At 37.0% G+C, this 22,054-nt stretch overlaps 3 protein-coding genes across 3 annotated transcripts in view; 2 read left to right on the plus strand and 1 right to left on the minus strand.

Annotated features, from left to right (window-relative positions):
* The window catches only part of LOC306984771 (uncharacterized protein), a 102,037-nt gene that overhangs the window by 67,489 nt on the left and 12,494 nt on the right, over positions 1-22,054 (plus strand). The window lies entirely within an intron of this gene.
* On the minus strand, positions 7,117-9,559 carry LOC306984772 (uncharacterized protein). The gene is made up of 3 exons (XM_079586463.1): positions 9,450-9,559; positions 8,374-8,493; positions 7,117-8,170 (listed from the first exon to the last, which is right to left on the minus strand). The coding sequence occupies exons 1-3, from the start codon at positions 9,451-9,453 to the stop codon at positions 7,341-7,343; spliced, it is 954 nt and encodes a 317-aa protein (XP_079442589.1). The 5' UTR covers positions 9,454-9,559; the 3' UTR covers positions 7,117-7,340.
* On the plus strand, positions 9,831-21,170 carry LOC306984768 (uncharacterized protein). The gene is made up of 4 exons (XM_079586458.1): positions 9,831-9,971; positions 10,419-10,538; positions 17,964-18,083; positions 19,539-21,170. The coding sequence occupies exons 2-4, from the start codon at positions 10,481-10,483 to the stop codon at positions 20,408-20,410; spliced, it is 1,050 nt and encodes a 349-aa protein (XP_079442584.1). The 5' UTR covers positions 9,831-9,971; positions 10,419-10,480; the 3' UTR covers positions 20,411-21,170.

Consider the following 22,054-nt stretch of genomic DNA (forward strand, 5'->3'; position numbering starts at 1 on the left):
CAGCTGCGCAGACCAGACGCGCCACATCTGAATTGAGTCCGTCCGGCGGGTGTGGGCCGGATTCGCGCGAGCTGCGCAGACCGGACGCGGCTCAACTAACGAAACGCTTTTTTTCCTTCATAAACCCGCAACTCTATCTGACAGGCATACGAGTGGAAGACTGCAGGCTGCACCGGCTTTGTGACTATTGGTAAGTCTATTATTACAAGTAAAATGTAGTAAGTGCATTATAAAAGTAAACTCGTGTTGATGTTATAGTCTGTTAAATATTTATATTAAACAAAAAGTTGACAAAAGTTTACACTGACATTCTGACAACCTAAAACGTGTCAGACAAGCTAGCTAGGCTACGGTTAGCCGGTAGTATGTTCTTCTAGTTTTAAACATCCACAACTAATGTCAATAGGAGGCTTTAAGTTTGAATCGGTGATCACTGTCACTGATCATGACACACTGTCAAACAGCGCCTGATTGCTGGATTTTTTGCCGACAGTAGCCTATAGCCAAATCAATAAAGGACAATAAAAAAATAATAAAAAAATTCAGTGAGATGGCAACCAAGGCCATAATGGCTCGTAAGTATGCCTCTCACTCAGTCTTTACCTAGGCTATATCACCACTCTCTCATTAATTTTAGTCACATAATCACATTTATTATTATTTATGTGTGGAAGCATTTTATGTCATGTAATAAAGTAATGTAATCTTTGAATATTAAATCTAATATTTACTCTTTGTTTCTTTGCTTTGTGTGCTTTTTGTACGTTTTACAGGAGCAGTGAGGAAGAATCGCATGTCTGACAAAGCCACCGACACGGAGACGGAGATGCTGTTAAATCAATCTGATGGTTTAATCTGGCTTGTGACTGCCGGGGTGGCACCCAACTAATGAGCAGTAAATATGTGCAGTGTTCACATTAGGTTTTACTTGGTTAACATTGATCTTTAACCATATTATTTTTTTTCTCACTATGTATTGTTTGTTTGTTTTTGTGCATCTGGATTCACGTCTACAGATGGTTGTTCATGCTGTGTTCTTTTTTGCCTTTTTTAAATAAAAAAACTATTTTGAAAATTACAAATTGTGTGGTTTTTGAGCCTTAATCGTCTGATAGCCTAAGTGAATCACAGACCAGGGCCAGATGAGCCCCAGATGTGAAATATGACTCGCGGATCTGGGCCAGATCCGCACCACACCTCATGGCATTAATAACTGTACTGGGCCAGTGCTGGCCCAGATCTGTCTCTGATCCGTAATTCCAACCTGTTCCGGTATTGGGCCGTTGGAAAGAATGAGCCCGGCCCAGGTCCGTTTAGCGGATCTGCGCCAAATGCTAATGAAGACCTGGGCCAAATCTGGCCCAAATAGATTTTGCTGTCTGGGGCACTGCATGGAACGGACGCGCGGCCGCGTTTTCCTATCAACAGTGAAACAATTTAAAATAGGCTACTCTATCATTTCTGGTCATACAGAAAATTATAATACATTATTCGCAACTAATTTTATTTGTGTAAACTCGCAATATCAAGAAAACGTTGTGCTTTTGTCAAATAAAATAAAACAATCAGGTGCGCTTTCATGATCTCCGTGAACAGGAGCGCGAGAACTGAAACTAAATATAGCCTATGTAGCTAAAGCTTGAAATGTCCACTTTAAAACAAACAAATTAGAATCGAAAGCTAATACATTCTGATTATGTAATGCGTATGAAAGGTACATTTCTCTCTAACAGCGCATCTGCTTAACAGCGGAGATGGAGATATGTTTTTAGCCGACACTGATTTAGAAAATTGTTTATTAAAAACAATTAAAATGCCTCGTTATTTTTTCAGACACATTTATTATCATTAGCCTATAAATCACCTTTCTGTAGGCTGTGGTTCCAGAGACATATGGCTCTTCTCATTCAGCACTGCGGGAATAATATAATTTCCAGGTTCTAATTTTGTCTTAGAAAAATAAATCAACAACAACAAAATCCATATTAATTTGTGAATATTTTAAATGTTTAATTAAGGGGCAAAAAGTAATAAAAAAATCGTCAGTTTATTTTTTTGCGCAGCATTTGGTGTAGCCTACCGTTCAAATTAAAATTTTGGTGTTCAATTTTGCGTTTTAAAAATACAACAACCGGTTTCGTTTTGTAATTACGAATTCCCGCTCCAAAGTGGACAAGGGATACGGTTTCTTTTTCGAGAGCTTTAATCCACTTCTTCCTTAGACTCAGTTCAGTCGGGAATCCATGGAAACTTGAATGAGGTTGGCGTTGTTTGTTTGATTGACAAAGTGGAACAGAGCAGTGACATCTAGCCTTCGTTTCAGCCATTGTTGAACTGCGCCGGAAGTGGACATGCACAAAGTTGAAAAATCCCGCCCATTAAACCCGGAAGCGTGATAATCCCCTATTGACTCATTTTTTATGATCAAGTTGCGTTTTTTTAACAAGCGGTTTAATCGCCCACACACCGTTGGATTTTCGTCGCTGGGCCGATAGGTGGCCTTTTTAGATATACACTGTAAAAAATGATTTTTTGGTGAAGTAAATACTACTGAAAAAAACAATGTAATTTACATGAAAAAATTAGTTCAGGCAAGAATAATAAAAAAAATAAGTAAATTCAATATCAGTACTTAATTCAAGCGAGTAGAAATGAAAGCGTAAATATCAACTCAATAAAATTAAGTAAAAATTACTCAACTTTTCTGATACTGGGGTTCCCATCATGCACTGGACCTTGAATAATTAATGAGGTTCATTTTTCACTGGTTTCCAGCTGTATTTACACTGTTTTATCATTGCTTTTGTTGTCAGGATTAGTAACTTGCCATTTTGTGACATTTCGAGTACATTTTCTGCTCAAAATGACACATTCAAACACAAAAACGATCCATCAAATGTTACCGCCATTGTGTATTGTCTACCAAGTATTGAGGTCTTTGTATTCACATCTTGCTTAACATCAGACATGATGAAGAATAAATTACTTAGATACTCTAAGTAAAGCACATATTACTATAAATGACTGGTATAATTCAATAAAATTAAGTGAAATGTAATGCAAAGGAAATTTCAACTAAATCGATATTAATCAACCTTTTACTAGCCAAGTTAAAATTACTTATTTTCTTTGTTACTTTTACTTAACTAGGTTAAGTAAAGTTTACTTAATTCCATAAGTAAATTTAACTTAAAGATTTCTAATTAAAGCTACTGATAAATATGTTTAGGTTTTTACTTGGCAAATCTTTGTAAATTTACTAGCATTTTCTGAGTGAAAAAACTTTCCTAGCTTTTTTCAAGTAAATCCTACTCCAAATTTTTTTCAGTGTATGAATGATATTATTTGATAGACTATTGTTGCCATTGTTTCACAAATGTCTCATATGTACAATGAAAATAATTAAACAAGACAGAAACAAAACACATCCCTTCATTAATCATAGTGTTTTATGGCATTTGCAATAAACTAGTTTTCTGAACTATTATTCTTGTACATCTGTGTGAGATGACCATGCACTGCTTGAGCGATGACACTGACACGAGTATTTTCACATTGTTGCTTTATTGTTCAGTTCATCTTGTGTACAGGTAACACTCAGTGTTTACTGCGCATGTGCAACACAACAGAGGATCAATACGGGTGTCGGAGAACAAAACATGCAACACTTACAATGCAATTCACAACAATTTTAACCAGTTCCCCTTGTCAAACAATCAAACTTCAATACTAATTATATATTAACTGTATTAAAGGTTATTCCATCTTTTGATTATTTACAAGTTATGGAAGATAGACACCTTCGGGCAACGATTTTTCTTATGTTTCAGTAGATTTGATAATAGGCTGAAACTCTTCCCATGAAGAGCACTGGTGCGGTTTCTCTCCAGTGTGAACTCTCTGGTGTTTTATTAAGTTGCTGGATGTAATAAAGGTCTTCCCACAGTCAAAGCACATATAAGGTCTCACACCAGTATGAATATGCTCATGGTATTTTAAAGATCCAAGATGTGAAAAACTCTTTCCACAGACAGAACAAACGTGAGGCTTCACAGCAGCATGAACTTTAAGGTGTGATCTTAAGTTTGATTCCACAGCATATGTTTTCTCACACTGATCACAGCTGAACGATCTCACTCCAGAGTGACGGCGCAGATGATCTTGGAGCTTACTTTTATGAGCGAAACTCTTTCCACACTGAGTGCAGGTGAACGGTTTTTCTCCAGTGTGAACTCTCATGTGCACATTTAGGTTTCCTTTGCGAATGAAACTCTTTCCACACTGAGTGCATGTATAAGGCTTTTCTCCAGTGTGAATCCTCATGTGTATGTTCAGGGTTGATTTACATAATAAACTCTTTCCACACTCACAGCAGGAGAAAGATCCTTCAACTCCAGATTTTCCAGCTTGTTTCTGTGTGAACTTCTCTTCAGTCTTTGAAACGACTGCATTTCCATCTTCATTTGTGAAATAATGAGGTTTTTGAAACTGATGCTGTTCGTCTGAAATAAACAAATAAAAGTCACATAATTCAATAAAAGGATAAATGAGAAACAAAATAAACATGGTTCAAAATCTCAATTTAGCACAAATCATGTTTACTACTGAGTCTACTAGTATCTAGTTTTAGATGTATAGTCATATGTCAGTTTTCATCTTAATATTCCTCATCAGTCATTAAAGAGAATGAAGGAAAACACCAACCTATTTGTTCCTCTGTATCTTCATCTTTTATTCTGCAGGGTTCTTCCTTAATCTCCATCTTTACAATAGTATGTCCGTAGTTTCTCCTGGAGTAATTCCTCCTGCTTGCTTCTTCTTCTCCTGTGGGAAGATGGGAATATTCCCAGCATTTAAACTCTCATGAACGGCTGTGGGAGCTTCACTGACTGAAGGAGTGAATTGTGGTCGTTGTTGCTCATTTAGCAGATGATCATCACACTTACAATCACTCTAGATTATCCAGGTTTAAGTGTTTTGCTCAAACAACTGTTTAGAAACAATTCTATGATTACTGAATTTACACGTTGGGCTTAATATAAAGCCTCATTTTGACGTTGTCTTTTTATTGTGGCTTTTGTTTTGCCCTCTTTCTGTAAATATTGTATATACATAATTGTTCCTTTATTACTGAAGTGGTATTGGGATTGTGTGCTTTTTTCTTTTGATCTTTTCTCCTGTGTTTGGTATCGCCAGTGAGACCACTGTATGTGTTTTATTTTATTTTCTTATAGAGAGTTTGTTTAAGTGGGTTTAGTCAGTTATTTAAAAAAAAAAAATTCTTATTGTTTTGGCCTTGCCCAACCCTGAAGACTTTGCTTCATGTTTGTTTTTGGTGAAGCTGAAAGAAAAAAGGAAAATAGAAAGATAGTAAACATTTTATTTGTTACTTTTAAATCTCTTTATATCTCTCACATTTTTTATTAATAATACTTGTAGGCTACCATCTAACTTGAAAATGTCAAGATTTAAAATAAAATAAACAACATCAGTAACACGGAGACCAGAGGGTTAATTTTAAGATGGCCATTTTTAAATAATTTTAGACCGGATCATTTCAGCTACGTTAATACAGCTTACCCATACGAAAGTTTCTGTTATGACATCTGTTAAATTAATGGTTTCTATTCAGATTTTTCGGACAATATTGAAGTTCATCATCCAAGATTATTTATTTACCTCAAGCGGTCTGTTTGTTTCGAAGTTCTGTGAGTAGTAAGAAAGACGCGCACTGATAGAGAAGCATCATATTTCCCCATTTTATTTGATCTATTCTCTTTTTCTTTTGTGTGTGTTACATCCCATAATCTCTAGATGCCAAATATATATGTGGACGTAACATAGACAAAGACACAGGGCAAACATGAGGGCTTAAATCGAGGAGTTAACCATCTGAATCTTTGGGCTTAGCTCTGAAATGTTTCTCTTCCTATTTGAAACACAGGACTTTTTCAGTCACTTTAGAGGATTATTCTTCTACGGTTAACCCTCTTGTGTGTGGAGTTCCTCAGGGTTCTATTTTGGGACCAGTTTTATTTTCGGTTATATATTTGAGAAATTTGTGATTTCCTATCATCTGTATGCGGATGATCCTCAAATTGATTTACCACTGAAGCATGGGTATAAATGTACCTTTCAGTCCCTGCACAAATGTTTGACTGAGGTTAAGTGCTGTAACTTTCTCCAGTTGAATGAGGATAAGACAGATATTATTTTATTTGGTAATAAGGGGTGTGCAGAGGATGTTTATGACTGCCTGGGATTGTTTCCTGGTAAGGATCAGTCTAGCGTGAGAAATCTTGGTGTCATGTTTGACTCCGAGCTTAAATTTGAACGGCAAATCAATGCTGTTATTAAGATTTTTTTTTTCCATCCAAGATCAATATCTAAATTAAAGTTTATCCTCTCGTTTGAAGAAATTAAGACGGTTGTCCATGCCTTTGTGTAATCCTGTTTGCATTATTGTCCCAGGGAAAGCAAGAACTGATGTACCTTGAAATGCAATAAGAATGTAAAATGTGTACCTTGAAATGCAATGTAAGCCGCTTCGTATAAAAGCGTCTGCCAAATGCATAAATGTAAATGTACTGTAATGTGTTGTATCTGTGTGAGTCAGGGCTCTCTCTCTCTCTCGTTTGCAGCTTGTTCAGCTGCCAGACTTTTAACGGGTACTAAGAAGAGAGAACATATTACTCCTGTGTTACTCAAACTGCATCGGTTACCAATACGATACAGAATTCATTAACAAGTGTCGTTGTATGTTTTTACAGAAAAGGTCGAGATCGGCCTGTAATTGACTCATTTTGTATGATCAAGTTGTGTTTTTTTTAACAAGCGGTTTAATCGCCCACACACCGTTGGATTTTCGTCGCTGGGCTGATAGGTGGCCTTTTTAGATATATGAATGATATTATTTGATAGACTATTGTTGCCATTGTTTCACAAATGTCTCATATGGACATTGAAAATAATTAAACCAGAAAGAAACAAAACATCCCTTCATAAAACAGTGTTTTATGGCATTGGCAACAAACTAGTTTTCTGCACTATTATTCTTGTACATCTGTGTGAGATGACCATGCACTGCTTGAGCGATGACACTGACACAAGTATTTTCACATTGTTGCTTTATTGTTCAGTTCATCTTGTGTACAGGTAACACTCAGTGTTTACTGCGCATGTGCAACACAACAGAGGATCAATACGGGTGTCGGAGAACAAAACATGAAACACTTACAATGCAATTCACAACCATTTTAACCAGTTCCCCTTGTCAAACAATCAAACTTCAATACTAATTTAGATTAACTGTATTAAAGGTTATTCCATCTTTTGATTATTTACAAGTTATGGAAGATAGACACCTCTGGGCAATTATATTTCTTATGTTTCAGTAGAGTAGATAATCGGGTGAAACTCTTCCCACATGAAGAGCACTGGTGCGGCTTCTCTCCAGTGTGAACTCTCTCATGATTTTTCCGGGAATCTGACCAAGCAAAACTCTTTCCACAGTGTGAACACTTGAACGGTTCCTCTCCAGTGTGAACTCTCTGGTGTTTTATTAAGTTGCTGGATGTAATAAAGCTCTTCCCACAGTCAAAGCACATATAAGGTCTCACACCAGTATGAATACGCTCATGGTATTTTAAAGATCCAAGATGTGAAAAACTCTTTCCACAAAAAGAACAAAAGTGAGGCTTCATAGCAGCGTGAACTTTAAGGTGTGATCTTAAGTTTGATTCCACAACAAATGTTTTCTCACACTGATCACAGCTGAACGATCTCACTCCAGAGTGATGGCGCAGATGATCTTGGAGCTTACTTTTATGAGCGAAACTCTTTCCACACTGAGAGCATGTGAATGGTTTTTCTCCAGTGTGAATCCTCATGTGCACATTTAGGTTTCCTTTGCGAATGAAACTCTTTCCACACTGAGTGCAGGTATAAGGCTTTTCTCCAGTGTGAATCATCATGTGTATGTTCAGGTTTGATTTACATGTGAAACTCTTTCCACACTCAGAGCAGGTGAAAGATCCTTTGACTCCAGATTTTCCAGCTTGTTTCTGTGTGAAATTCTCTTCAGTTTTTGAAACGACTGCATTTCCATCTTCATTTGTGAAATAATGCGGTTTTTGAAACTGATGTTTCTCTTCATTCACTTCCATCAGGTCTAAAATGAACAAATTGAATTCCCATAATTTAATAAAAGAATACTTGAGAAACAAAAATAAACATTGTTCACAATCTCAACATTTTGCACAAATCATGTTTACTACTGAGTCTAGTATCTAGTTTTAGATGTTATTGTTATATATCAGTTTTCATCTTAATGTTCCTCATCAGTCATTAAAGAGAATGAAGGAAAACACCAACCTATTTGTTCCTCTGTATCTTCATCTTTTATTCTGCAGGGTTCTTCCTTAATCTCCATCTTTACAATAGTATGTCCGTAGTTTCTCCTGGAGTAATTCCTCCTGCTTGCTTCTTCTTCTCCTGTGGGAAGATGGGAATATTCCCAGCATTTAAACTCTCATGAACGGCTGTGGGAGCTTCACTGACTGAAGGAGTGAATTGTGGTCGTTGTTGCTCATTTAGCAGATGATCATCACACTTACAATCACTCTAGATTATTCAGTGTAAATGTTTTGCTCAAACAACTGTTTAGAAACAATTCTCTGATTACTGAATTTACACGTTGGTCTTAATATCAAGCCTCATTTTGACGTTGTATTTTTAATTTCGTCTTTTTATTGTGGCTTTTGTTTTGCCCTCTTTCTGTAAATATTGTATATACATCATTTTTCCTTTATTACTGAAGTGGTATTGGGCTTGTGTGCTTTTTTCTTTTGATCTTTTCTCCTGTGTTTGGTATCGCCAGTGAGACCACTGTGTTTTATTTTATTTTCTTATAGAGAGTTTGTTTAAGTGGGTTTAGTCAGTTATTTAAAAAAAAAAAAATTCTTATTGTTTTGGCCTTGCCCAACCCTGAAGACTTTGCTTCATGTTTGTTTTTGGTGAAGCTGAAAGAAAAAAAGGAAAAAAGAAAGATAGTAAACATTTTATTTGTTACTATTAAATCTCTTTATATCTCTCACATTTTACCATCTAACTTGAAAATGAAGTCAAGATTTAAAATAAAATAAACATCAGTAACACGGAGTCCAGAGGGTCAATAGCCTATATAATTATAAACTGCTTAGCAGATTTTAAGTTTGATTCTCAAAATGATCTATTATGGTGAAAGTGAACAGCTGTGTCTCCTAAGATGTTATTTCTAAATCAATACTAATATATATAGGCTATATATATATATAATACATATTTTGGGAAAAAAAATCGATTTCGAAATCCGAAAAGCTCCTTTCGAACAAAACAACCGGTTCATTTTAAGATGGCCATTTTTAAATAATTTTAGACCGGATAATTTCAGCTACGTTAATACAGCTTACCCATACGAAAGTTTATGTTATGACATCTGTTAAACTAACGGTTTCTATTCAGATTTTTCGAACAATATTACAGTTCATCATCCAAGATTATTTATTTACCTCAAGCGGTCTGTTTGTTTTGAAGTTCTGTGAGTAAGAAAGACGCGCACTGATAGAGAAGCATTTCCATTGGCTGCAGTCTGCAGGCATTGGCCAATAACAAAAGACGACATAGCGATGATTTTACAGAATGCAATTGATAAATATCAATATCCCTCTAAGTTTGTATTATCATATATTGTTAATAACCCCGTTAATAACCAGTTATATATATATAACTTATAGAATAGATGATCGTGTTTGTTTTTATATCTGGGTTAAAGAGTTTAATATGGTTTCCGCCAGTAGAGGCGCTCGAGCAACCGAAGCAATGACACACACCCGAGTCTAGGAGAAGAAGAGAAGTGAGCGAGGGAAGGGAACATAAACATGAGAAGTGGAACACAGCCGTTCATTCTGCTCTAAATCTGCTGTTTTCAGACTGTGAGTACATTCATTTTATAATTTATTAGGAGAAATCTAAATCCAAACGACTCAGTTTAGTGAATCACTCAGAAACTAATTTAAACGAACTGAGTGATGTTGTTCATTGCGTTTGTGAAACGTAAACTCGTTACTGACTGTTTTTTCACATCACAATTTTTGAAGATTATGATTTGTGTTTTCATTTTATATAATGAAACCTGGTAAACAGAGTTTTTAATGCATGTAAATCATATCTAATGCAACAAAAATCATCTTGAGGAGTTGAATTGTTTCTAAACAGCTGTTTGATCAAAACACTTACACTGGATAATCTAGAGTGATTGTAAGTGTGATGATCATCTGCTAAATGAGCAACAACGACCACAATTCACTCCTTCAGTCAGTGAAGCTCCCACAGCCGTTCATGAGAGTTTAAATGCTGGGAATATTTCCATCTTCCCACAGGAGAAGAAGAAGCAAGCAGGAGGAGTTACTCCAGGAGGAACTACGGACATACTATTGTAAAGATGGAGATTAAGGAAGAACCCTGCAGAATAAAAGATGAAGATACAGAGGAACAAATAGGTTGGTGTTTTCCTTCATTCTCTTTAATGACTGATGAGGAACATTAAGATAAAAACTGACATTTAACATAATTCTAGTAGACTAGTGCTGTCACGGCGAAGTAATTTCCCTTGGGGTAATTTTGAGTGGCTCAATAGTGCAATGTGCGGTATTATCGGCATTTTATTTATTTTTATTTATTTGTTGCTATATAAATAAGTGTTACAATGTGGTCAGCACGCACAAAAACAAGGACATATTCAGTAACCAAAACTAAACCGTGTTGAAACAGGAAGTGGAGTAAACAGAAGAGAATGTCAAAATAAGGGTCCACAGAACATAAACCTGACAATATGCTTGTTAGCTATTTTTATATGTATAACAGTGAGCTCTGTTATCCTCGAATCTGACTGGACAAGAGACTTTCTGCTGTTATTTCGCCAGAATCATCGTCTTCGTCTCTGCGCATAGACAGGCTGTCACTCAGCGTGCAGTTACATTAAGCCACTAGGTGGCGGCAAGGGACTGTCTCTGAGTGAGTTTTTAAACCGTTCATTTCATAAACAAGTTCAAAAATGTTGATTCATTAAAGGTGCACTGTGTAATTTTTAGCTGCATCTAGTGGTGAGGTTGCGAGTTGCAACCAGCAGACGTTACGGTGGCCGACAGGAAAAGATGTCGCCGTTTGAGACCGCAGAGAGTACCCAGTTAAGCAATTGTTTCTTTACAAAGATAAATTAAGAAATTAGCGTTACTTAATTATTCAGTAAAATTATATGTTATTGCGAATACTATTGTTACTTGTTTATCATTGTGTCAGTGTTTAATTCGCTGACTCTAGCTATCTTCTTTGCTTGAAGAACAACATGGTGACAAAATGCATTTGTCCGTTTAGGGCTCCTGTAGAAACATGTCGGCGCATTTCAGTGTAAGGGGACCCGCGGTGTATAGTAGATGTATAGTAGATAGAAATGGCTTATTCCATGTTTCCCGTGGGGTCTTAAAAAGTCTAAGTCTAAATTAGAAACTTTAAATTTAAGGCCTTTAACCGTCTTAAAGCAACACTAAGGAAGATTTTTACCGTAAAATAATGTTTCCACAATTGTATCAGTGGTTCATCAAGTCGTAACAGGGTGTAAGGCACTCCTGCCTCCTTTGTCTGCTATAACCACACTGTGTAAGATTGCCAGATCGGGTCACGTTTCTGTAGTTCTAATGAGACATAAGAAAACTACACATTTTACTTGCTTTACGTCAAGCGTTGCGATAGTCATTATTTTGTATTTCTTCTTCTTTCTTTCTTCGTTTCTGATGTCGCAATACATCATACTTTCATAAAATCATGTATCATACTCTACCTTGTCTGTGGACATTGTTCATTCCTAAGCCGGTGCTGGATAAACAGTGTGCTATAGTGTGTGCGACAGTAGCTGCGGTAGGCTAAATTATTTATGACAGCGGTAATGGACAATTCCGCTTCCAACCCTTAGGGCGACCGCAGAGGAAAAGTTCCTTGGTGTTGCTTTAAAACCGGACAGATTTTCATCCAAAGGTCTTAAATTTCATAAGTCAGGTCTACAAAAGGTTTTACCCTCGTTAATTTCCAGAAACGCTGGCCGCAGAAAGTTATTACAAAGTAGCAAAAAAGTATTGAGTCATAGCCTACAAAGCGGAGCTGTAGATCAGGGGTCTCCAACATTTCGTTCGCGAGCTATCAGTAGCTTGTGGCCTGATTGGAGGTAGCTCGCCAAGAGGCCATTCACATATCGCGTCTTTTGCACACTCAAGTTCGTTATTTAAAATGTAGGCGTGTGGGAAGCGCGCTCATAATAGAAGCGATGCGGACGTTTTATCCAGACGAAGCGAGATGAAAAATCTCAACTTTTCAGAATTCCGCAAAAGCTACTAAAACTTCTTTGCCGTTGTGGAGAGCGTAGTGCATGGTTGCATAGCAACATGACAGACGCCACGGGAAAATCGGACCGAATTTTACTATTAATAATAAAAGATAAGCTAATGTGCATTAGGGCTGAACGATATTCGATTTTAACATCGACATCGCGATGTGCGAGTGAGCGATAGTCACATCGCCGAAACATGCGATGTGAAGGGTAGTAGCACAGTAGCACCAGCGGGAGATATTACGCGCTTCATGAGGCGCGCCGCGGTCTCTTGCTCTCTCTCCCTCTCTGCCGTGCACGCGCTGCGCTGTTTGGAGCACAGTCTCTGTCTCGCGGGCGCGCTCGCTCTAGATTCCGGAGATTTGAACTAATTCGCGGGCATCAGTGAGCCGCTATCAATATGCGGGAGACTCCCGGAACTTCCGGGAGACTTGGGATGTCTGTATCTATAATAATATCGGCATTAGAATTATTGATTTTTCATTAGGCTATTTTTTTGGTGCTCCCTCAGCTCTTGATGCGCGTGGAGCGGCGGCGCTGACAGAGGCGGTATGGTGTAAAGCTGCTGTTTAAATGTGTTCGGCTTTTCTGTTTACCGAAACATGTTCTCTAATCTGTTTAGAAGATTTAATACAAAATGTATTAAAGATTTATATCATTTTGTTTATTTCATATGATATGATGACCAACACTGTTTTACTTTGGCACTTTGGCTAAGCAAAATTTACTTAAAAGATTGTGAACCAAAATGCTTAAGTTGTTTTATAAAAAATATATTTATTTTAAGTTATATTGTTGTAAACCAATCAGGGGGTTGGTGTAAAGCTGCTGTTTTATTTAAAAATGTGTTCTGCTTTTGTGTTTACAGAAATGTTCTAATTTTGGAATAAAATATTAGTGACCTTTTTGTCACTTCAACTTGTAATGAAGCTTGCTTATTAGTGAAATTATTAATATCATGGAATGGTAATTATTGTCTTTAGCCTGGAGTTATGGCTCTCAATATCGCAATATATATCGTTGGGGAAAAAAATAGATATTCGGGGGGGGGTATTCGAATATATTCGAATACATAGCTCGGTATTTGATATCCGTTCGAATTAGATTTTTCTCAAAAGTGACAGCCCTAGTTCCTTTAAATGTTAAAAGAATGGTACAACAAATATTTCGCTTTCCTTGGACAACGGCAACCTTTCCACAAATATATATGACTTGACCTCAAAGACAGACGCATGTAATCGCACACGCTCAGTCGATCTCTCTCATTCACTCTGTTTAGTCTTGTTGGGTGCAAATCCGCACCAAGCCTTTGTACAAATCACCATGATATTAAACACAGTCTTGTTATCATTATTAACTTATTTAACGTTCAATAAACATGCAGAAGTTCACAACTAAAAGGTTACTTGCATTCCTCTGCTGTTGGCTTGTTAGTATTGCCGTACTACAATATCGTGACAGCCCTAGACTCGGTAGTAAACTAGATTTCTTTTTGTTTCTCGTGTGTTGATTTTAGACCTGGTGGAAGTGAATGAAGACAAACGTCATCCGTTCAAAAAACCTCCTCATTTCACCAATAAAGATGGAAACTGCTCTGTGTGTGGAAAGAGGTTTAAACGTAAATCAGACCTTAGGAGACACTTGAGATTTCACACTGGAGAAAGGCCTCATTCATGCACTCAGTGTGGAAAGAGTTTTGTTGAGAAAGGAGGCCTAAATGTGCACATGAGGATTCACACTGGAGAAAAGCCGTTCTCGTGCTCTCAGTGTGGAAAGAGTTACAGATTCAAAAGTCTTCTCAACAATCATCTGCGCTCTCACACCGGAGTGAAGCCGTTCAGCTGTGATCAGTGTGAGAAAACTTTTGTTTTGGCATCAAGCTTAAGAAAACACCTTAAAGTTCATGCTGGTGTGAAGCCTCACTTTTGCTCTGTATGTGGAAAGAGTTTTACACTACTGGAAAATTTACAAGTGCACCAGAGTATCCATACTGGTGTGAGACCTCATATATGCCTTGACTGTGGGAAGAGCTTCTCTACATCCAGTGCCTTAAAAAGACACCAGAGAGTTCACACTGGAGAGAAACCGTACAAGTGTTCACACTGTGGGAAGAGTTTCTCTCAGTCAGGACACCTGAAAGCTCATGCGAGAGTTCATACTGGGAATAAGCCGCACCAGTGCTCCTCGTGTGAGAAGAGTTACACCCAAACATCTCATTTACGAACTCATAAGAAAAAGTATTGCCTGAAGTTGTCAAAATGAGAAATGTTTCACATTTGGTTCCATCATTTACAAGTAAATAATGTGTTATTCAGATAAAGCAAAAGCTGTAATTCATTCTACAAATTGATTTTATCAATAGTGAAGTTTGATCGTTTGAACCTTTTTGGAGGGTTAAAGTAATAGTAATAGAAAATGAATGTGTTGCTGTGAAATGCAACTATTAATGAAGAAATGTGTTCTGTTTATTCTAAGGAGATTATCACATTCATTGTGCAAATGTGCATTTGTGAAACATTGGTCCGTTAAATCATCCATATCACTAACAACTTTTTTTAGTCTAGCTGTTTAGAGGTGATGCATTGAAAATATATTGAAAAGACTTAATCGCACTGATATCTCTTAAAGGTGGGGTATGTGATTTGCAAAACGGCTGGCAGATTTTGAAAGTACACAACTCAAATGGTCCTACCTTCCTTCCTTTGACTCCACCCATTCAAAGAACATGGACATGGAGGGGGGGATGGTACGACCGATTGATTGACGCACTTACTGTCCAATGATTCTAGGTGGTCTTGGAAATGATTGGCTGGAGTTTTTTGAGTCCTGCCCGTTCCACAGATGATTAAATTGCTTAATTTTTATTTCAGTGCTTCTAACTCAGTGGCTGATTAGGAATAGGATTTTTAGTGATTTTGAAAAAATGGCCAAAAAAGAGAATTACATACCCCACCTTTAAGTGTTCATAATTTGTTCTTATGGCGTTAGAAGCTTATTTATTGAAGAATTGAATGCAAGCAACGTGATTATTGTTCATGATTTCAACATCCAGCCACGCAAGAAAACATGCAATCTCGCTGCGTGAATAATATGCTTCTCAATAAAAAATTCTGATTATTATTAATGTTTAAAGCAGTTTTCAGGATTCTTTGATGAATTGAAAGTTCAAAAGAGATTTATCTGAAATAGAAAGCTTTTGTAACATTATAAATGTCTTTACTTCCCCTAAAACTAGGCTATTACTTTCTTTAAAAATCTTTTTTTAATAAAAATAATTTTTTGTATGATATTAAAATACTTTTTTGAATTAAAATGTACATAAATAGGCTAAGCAAAACAAGTGTTTATGTCTGAGAACCTTTTATACACATAATTGCATATAAGCAAGGTTATCTTGTAGCACTTGCGGTCTCCAACAAAACACTTACGCTACTGGACCAGTTTTAATGGAGTGGGGGAAGAAATATAAAATTAGACTGGAGACCAGATTTTAGATTTTAAAAAAAGCTGGCACTTTTATTACTGACTGACCAGTCCTTCCAGAAAAATACTCGGGGTTTTTGTGATTGTTGCGGGCAAAAATCCTTGATTATGCGGCACGTTTTCTTAAAAAATGCGTTGGAATATGTGGGATATTTATGCGATAAAATTGCAAAAAATTGCGGAAACTTGAAAAAACTGCGGTTTGATGAAAAAGAGAGAAAAAAAGTGATTACCCCAACACCCTGTTCTCAATAGGCTACTACCTTAATGTAAAGGGTAATTTCTTATTACTTCCAATAGTGATAAGCACGCATCACATCACAGAAAGTGCTGGGAATATTTAAGTTCTCAACTTGTTTTATTTCAGACATTAATAATAAACACATGGCTCAAACTTACAAAACATTGAGTCAAACAAGTTATGTAGCTTTACAAAAGGAATATTCTACAACTTCTGTAAAAATGAATAAAAAATAAATAAATAAAATGTGTGCTTCCTGTTTTATAGAGGTAGCTATACAAAACAGACATCTTCTGTTAAAATAAGTGCTTCCAATGCACAGTGCAATCTGTCATGTCCTTTTGCGTTTGTTTTTGTTGGCAAATGAGACTGATTTGCGGGTTTCATCGCGGGGTTTGCAGCTTTTTGATTATGTTCACGTCACATAATTACGTCACTTCATAACGTTCCCATGGCAACAGGGTAAAATGGCTATTTGAAAAAATGCGGCCCCCGCATAAACATGCGGACTTTGGCTGATTATGCATTAAATTATGCGATCGCATAATCGCGTTTTTCTGGAGGGACTGACTGACAAACACAGAACAGTTATTCAGTTGAAAAATCCAACAGGTAACAAAAGGCAAGTAATAAAAGTAAACTCTTATCGCCTCCCAGAAATAAGATTCACACACAACCCGTAAAAATCCTGTAAAGACACGTGACATCGATGTGACGTAATGTCTCCGCAGCGTCTTAAGTTTGCTTATGAGCTGCGATTTCTCTCTCGAGAAACCACGCTTGTGCATTTCTTTCTCTGATTCGATCATAAACTAGCGCGCGTACTGTTTCACTACCGAACGATCCCGGCTTCAGCGTCATCACTACGACACGGCATTGATTACGGCTTTTGTTCACACAGCGCGTGTTCCGGGACTGATACCGGCAATATTACTTGGTCCCCATCCCGGCATCAATCCCGGCATCAATCTCGGGTCGTGTTTGCGTTCACACAGAAGGCGTTTTGGCAATTTCCCGGATCAACGCGCTGTGTGAGAGGGGCTTTAGTTCAATTGTTGTGTAATGGAAGTCAGTTCATCCAAACGGAAGGAAAGTTTGTTCGGGGGTAAAAAGTAGTAGAAAGGTTCAGGCCGTCACGCCAGAGTCTCCGGCCGTCACGCCGGTCATGACCGTCACGCCAGAGTCACACGCCACGCATGGCCAAACAACATTAAAAACTTGATTTTCACCACAGTGGGACTTTAAATTTAACCGTATTCATAACAGAATAAGATTGAAGAAATACGGGCCAAAATGAATTAATTTATAGCAGAACTGAAAGTAATTGGCTTCTAAACTCTCAGTGTCATGTGTCCTCGCCTTGTAAGTCAAGTTAACTTCATTTATATAGCACTTTTAACAATGTAGATAGTTTCAAAGCTGCTTTACAGAGATAAACGTATAATTTAAGGTAACAGATTGTTTTGGCTTTAGAGCGGTGTTATTTTCCAGCTAAAGTTAGATACAGAGTACATAGTCCACATATCAGCTGGTTTTTGTATATCTAAACATGTAACTTAATAAATACATTTTCCTGCTTTAAAAGCCTTGAAAATCTTTTCTTTCACAGCTGTTAATGTTGAAAGCTGTAACTTTACAACCCAACGACTAAGCGACTACTTTTAGCAAAACATTTGCACCTGGATAATCTAGAGTGATTGTAAGTGTGATGATCATCTGCTAAATGAGCAACAACGACCACAATTCACTCCTTCAGTCAGTGAAGCTCCCACAGCCGTTCATGAGAGTTTAAATGCTGGGAATATTCCCATCTTCCCACAGGAGAAGAAGAAGCAAGCAGGAGGAATTACTCCAGGAGAAACTACGGACATACTATTGTAAAGATGGAGATTAAGGAAGAACCCTGCAGAATAAAAGATGAAGATACAGAGGAACAAATAGGTTGGTGTTTTCCTTCATTCTCTTTAATGACTGATGAGGAACATTAAGGGTCGTATCTTAAACCCGGCGCATTGCAAGCCAAGCGCGATGCAATTGTTTTTTGCTAGTTTCAGCCCGACGCAGTTATCATTTTCACGTCCTGTGCCGCGTTGTTTAAATAGCAAATGCACCTATGCGCATGGCCTCTCATCTCCCTTTCCTTTTAAAGGATGAGACTCTGATTGGGTTATTCTGATATAGTTTTACTCATTAAGAGAATAGGGACAACCCTTTTAGACCATACACCGGCCGCGCCAACCATTTCTCCCGTCGTTAAACTAGCAAATTCGGACACTTGCGCAGTGCGCTGTAGACCATATGCTTAAAAAAGGACCCCTATTGTTAGACCTACCCAAAATCTCCATTACATTTGTATCTTTATTCTATTATATTTATCTGTGCTACTTTTTAATTTAATTCAAAGATTGAAATCAAGCTTCCTTGTGTTGTGTAATCTCTTGGGCAACAATATTACCCCATTGTTAAAACACAAATACAATAATTGAGCAAACATTTAGGTGAGATAAATATATATATTTATATATTAATGTATATATAATTTTACCCAAATCGCGATTCAATTTTTTTTCCCTCTAAATTGTGCATGTCCTCTGTAGAGACACCAGGACATGTTTATCAGGCCTTTTGGGAGGAAACTACAAGTCAATAGGGAAATAAATTATATATCAGTATTCATATGAAATATGAGATATTCAAATTAATGTTCTTTTTTTTTCATTACATGTTGGCAAAAGAACACATTAATATTCAAATAATTACATTGTATATAATGGGACTACTAATTTATGGTGATTTTACTTGTATATTGCATGAAGTAAAATAGTATATCAAATAATTCTGTTATATCTTTCATAACATAGTCGAGAATCATCTTTTTTTGGTTAAAAATAGCCTGAAACCTAAACATTGATTGGTACCCCAACTAAAAAACAACAACGTTTTTGCCTATACATGTCTTATGCCATTTGATTTTCTTGATGTCCTCTACAGACATTTTTTTTTTCTCACACACAAAATATCTCCTTAGGTTTCTTATGTTCCAAACAATGTAATGACAAAATTCACAACAACAAAAAGTTCTCAGGAAGATACAAGAATAGTAGACTCAGTAGTAAACTAGATTTGTATATAAACATACATTTGTTAATTTACCCCCCCAAAATAGATTTCTTTTCCCCAAATTGTGCATGTCCACAGCAGACAAACTAAATTCACAAAAAAAAATTCTCTTATATTTCTGGTTCTCAGGAAGATAACAAAAATAGATTTAAAACTTGATACTAGTAGACTCAGTAGTAAACTAGATTTGTGCTAAATTAAGAATGAACTTTATTTCTTTGTTTCTCATTTGCCTTCTTAAATTTAATTTGTGCAATTTAATATGTTGATTTTTAGACCTGATGGAAGTGAAGGAAGACAACCGGCATCATTTCACAAAGACTGAAGAGAATTTCACACAAAAACAAGCTGGAAAATCTGGAGACAAAGGATCTTTCACCTGCTCTGAGTGTGGAAAGAGTTCCTTATATAAATCACAACTTAAGATACACATGAGAATTCACACTGGAGAAAAAACATTTACCTGTTCTGAGTGTGGAAAGAATTTCATAAATAAATCAGCCCTTAACCGACACATGAGATCTCACACCAGAGAGAAACCATTTACCTGTTCTGAGTGTGGAAAGAGTTTCAGTCACAAAGAGGACGTAAATGTGCATATGAGAATTCACACGGGAGAAAATCTGTTTAACTGCTCTGAGTGTGGAAAGACTTTTATTCAGAAAAAACAGCTTAATGTGCACATGAGATCTCACACTGGAGAGAAGCCTTATACATGCTCTCAGTGTGGAAAGAGTTTTGGTTACAAAAGCGTTCTCAAATATCATATGCTCTTTCACTCTGGAATGAGATCATTCAGCTGTGATCAGTGTGAGAAAACATTTGTTTTGGCATCAGACTTAAAAATGCACCTTAAAATTCATACTGGTGTGAAGCCTCACGTTTGTTCTTTTTGTGGAAAGAGTTTTACACGACTGCAAAATTTAAAAGAGCACGAGAGTATTCACACTGGAGAGAAACCGTACAAGTGTTCACACTGTGGAAAGAGTTTCTCTCAGTCAGGAAACATGAAAGCTCATGAGAGAGTTCATACTGGAGAGAAGCCGTACCAGTGCTCTTCATGTGGGAAGAGTTTCAGCCACTTATCAAATCTACTCTCTCATTGCCGGAGTTGTCTAATTCAGGGCTTCCCAACAACTGTGCCGTGACATGGAAAATTATCAAATTCCAAAATATAAATAAATGCTACAAATGAGAATGTATCATCGCTCTGTAGGGCCGAAACCTTATAACTTTTATAAGGTTTCTTTTTTATCACCTTTTATGTCTGTATGCAGGTTTTACAAATATGTAACCAATAAAAAGCATTTAAAAGAGGTTGTGACTAAACCTCGTAACTCCATTGGCTCCTCTAACTGTCAGTCAAGCCTCATAACTCCACCCCGAAGTGCCATGCATAGTTTGGAGATCTCTGCTTGTTTGCAATGCAAGGGTACGCATAAATAACTGATGTTTGAGTAATTCAGCATTTTCTTTTTTCAAGAAACACTGTCTATAAAGGCTAACATTATTTTTGTATAGTCTTAGTTGAAGTTGAAGTCAAATATACTGTTTTAAATATCCTGTGCATAGCGCTTCATCTTTTGTATCATGAGATTTGATCATGATATTTCAACTACAAGAAAACTGAGTGCCCATAAAGTTATAATAAACCATATTCTGTTCTGGGTTACAACCACGAAGCAACATCACAAAAGGGGAGGCCACACATGGAAGTGTTACGTCCCGTTTGGTCTGTTTCTGTGGCTGTGTCCGTAACCGCATACTCAATGAGAAGGTATTTTAATAAGTATTTACTTTAAAGGTTAGTTCACCCAAAAAAAATTCATAAAAAGATTAGCTTTCAACAAATTACAGTTATTGACCATTATTGTGTGTGGTGAGTTTGTAAATATAATTTAAATAGACAAAAATAAAAAAAAACGAGAATACATTTTCTGATTTTTATTTAGAAAAAAGCCCAGAAAATTCACGAACGAAAGAAACTAACACTTTAAAGTTGTAAAATTAAGTATAATACAACTATACAAGTCTTTTTTGTGACATTGGGTTGCACAGTTTTCATTTAGGACACTTTTGTTCATACACGCACACATACAAATGCGTACATTCATACTAGGCACGCACACACACACATGCATACACCACATGTAAAGATACGTGAAAAAGTAACGGCCATCCACCTCCCAAGTTTCATTAAAAATCATCCCAATCCCCTCTTCTGCTGTCTACCACTTCTTTCATCATGTGTTTGTTCATGTCTTTTATTATTGTATGCAATCCAAAACACTAACCCGCCGCGCTTCGCATCTCTCTGTTCAAATCCTTCCTTCCCGCTCTGCCAGAAAGCTGAGGTCATTTGCTGACGGAAAGCATGAAATTACCGTGATAAGCCGTATATTGCCGAAAAGCGCATGTTGTCTGCTGTCAGGGGCAAATTTGAATGGTTTTGATAGTGCAAACGTTTGAAGAGTTACGGTACAATGAATACAGCTCGCTGATCTGTGTCGGCGACGACACATCCGGTTCTGAAGGGTTAAAGACGCTCTCGCTGCTGCATTCTGGATCAGATACAGAGGTTTGACAGGTGATGCTGGAAGGCCTGCTATAAGAGCGCATTACAATAGTCCAGTCTGGATAGAGCAAGAGCTTGGACAAGGAGTTGTGTCTCTCCGATAGCAAGGGCCTGCTCCTCCTGATGTTGTATGAGGAAAATCTGTAGGACTCGTCAGTTCTAGCAATGTCGTCTGTGAAGTTCAACTGATCATCAATCACAACTTAAAGGTCCATGG

Source organism: Phoxinus phoxinus (assembly GCF_949152265.1).
Source record: "Phoxinus phoxinus genome assembly, chromosome: 17".
Classification (NCBI taxonomy): Eukaryota; Metazoa; Chordata; class Actinopteri; order Cypriniformes; family Leuciscidae; genus Phoxinus; species Phoxinus phoxinus.

Excerpts from the sequence above, each read along its gene's own strand:
- LOC306984772 (XM_079586463.1), bottom strand. Across the intron at positions 8,171-8,373 it reads AGATACAGAGGAACAAATAG|ACCTGATGGAAGTGAATGAA; the intron begins GTTGGTGTTTTC and ends TGTTCATTTTAG.
- LOC306984768 (XM_079586458.1), top strand. The coding sequence starts at position 10,481 with ATGGAGATTAAGGAAGAACCCTGCAGAATAAAAGATGAAGATACAGAG. Across the intron at positions 10,539-17,963 it reads AGATACAGAGGAACAAATAG|GAGAAGAAGAAGCAAGCAGG; the intron begins GTTGGTGTTTTC and ends ATCTTCCCACAG. Across the intron at positions 18,084-19,538 it reads AGATACAGAGGAACAAATAG|ACCTGATGGAAGTGAAGGAA; the intron begins GTTGGTGTTTTC and ends GTTGATTTTTAG.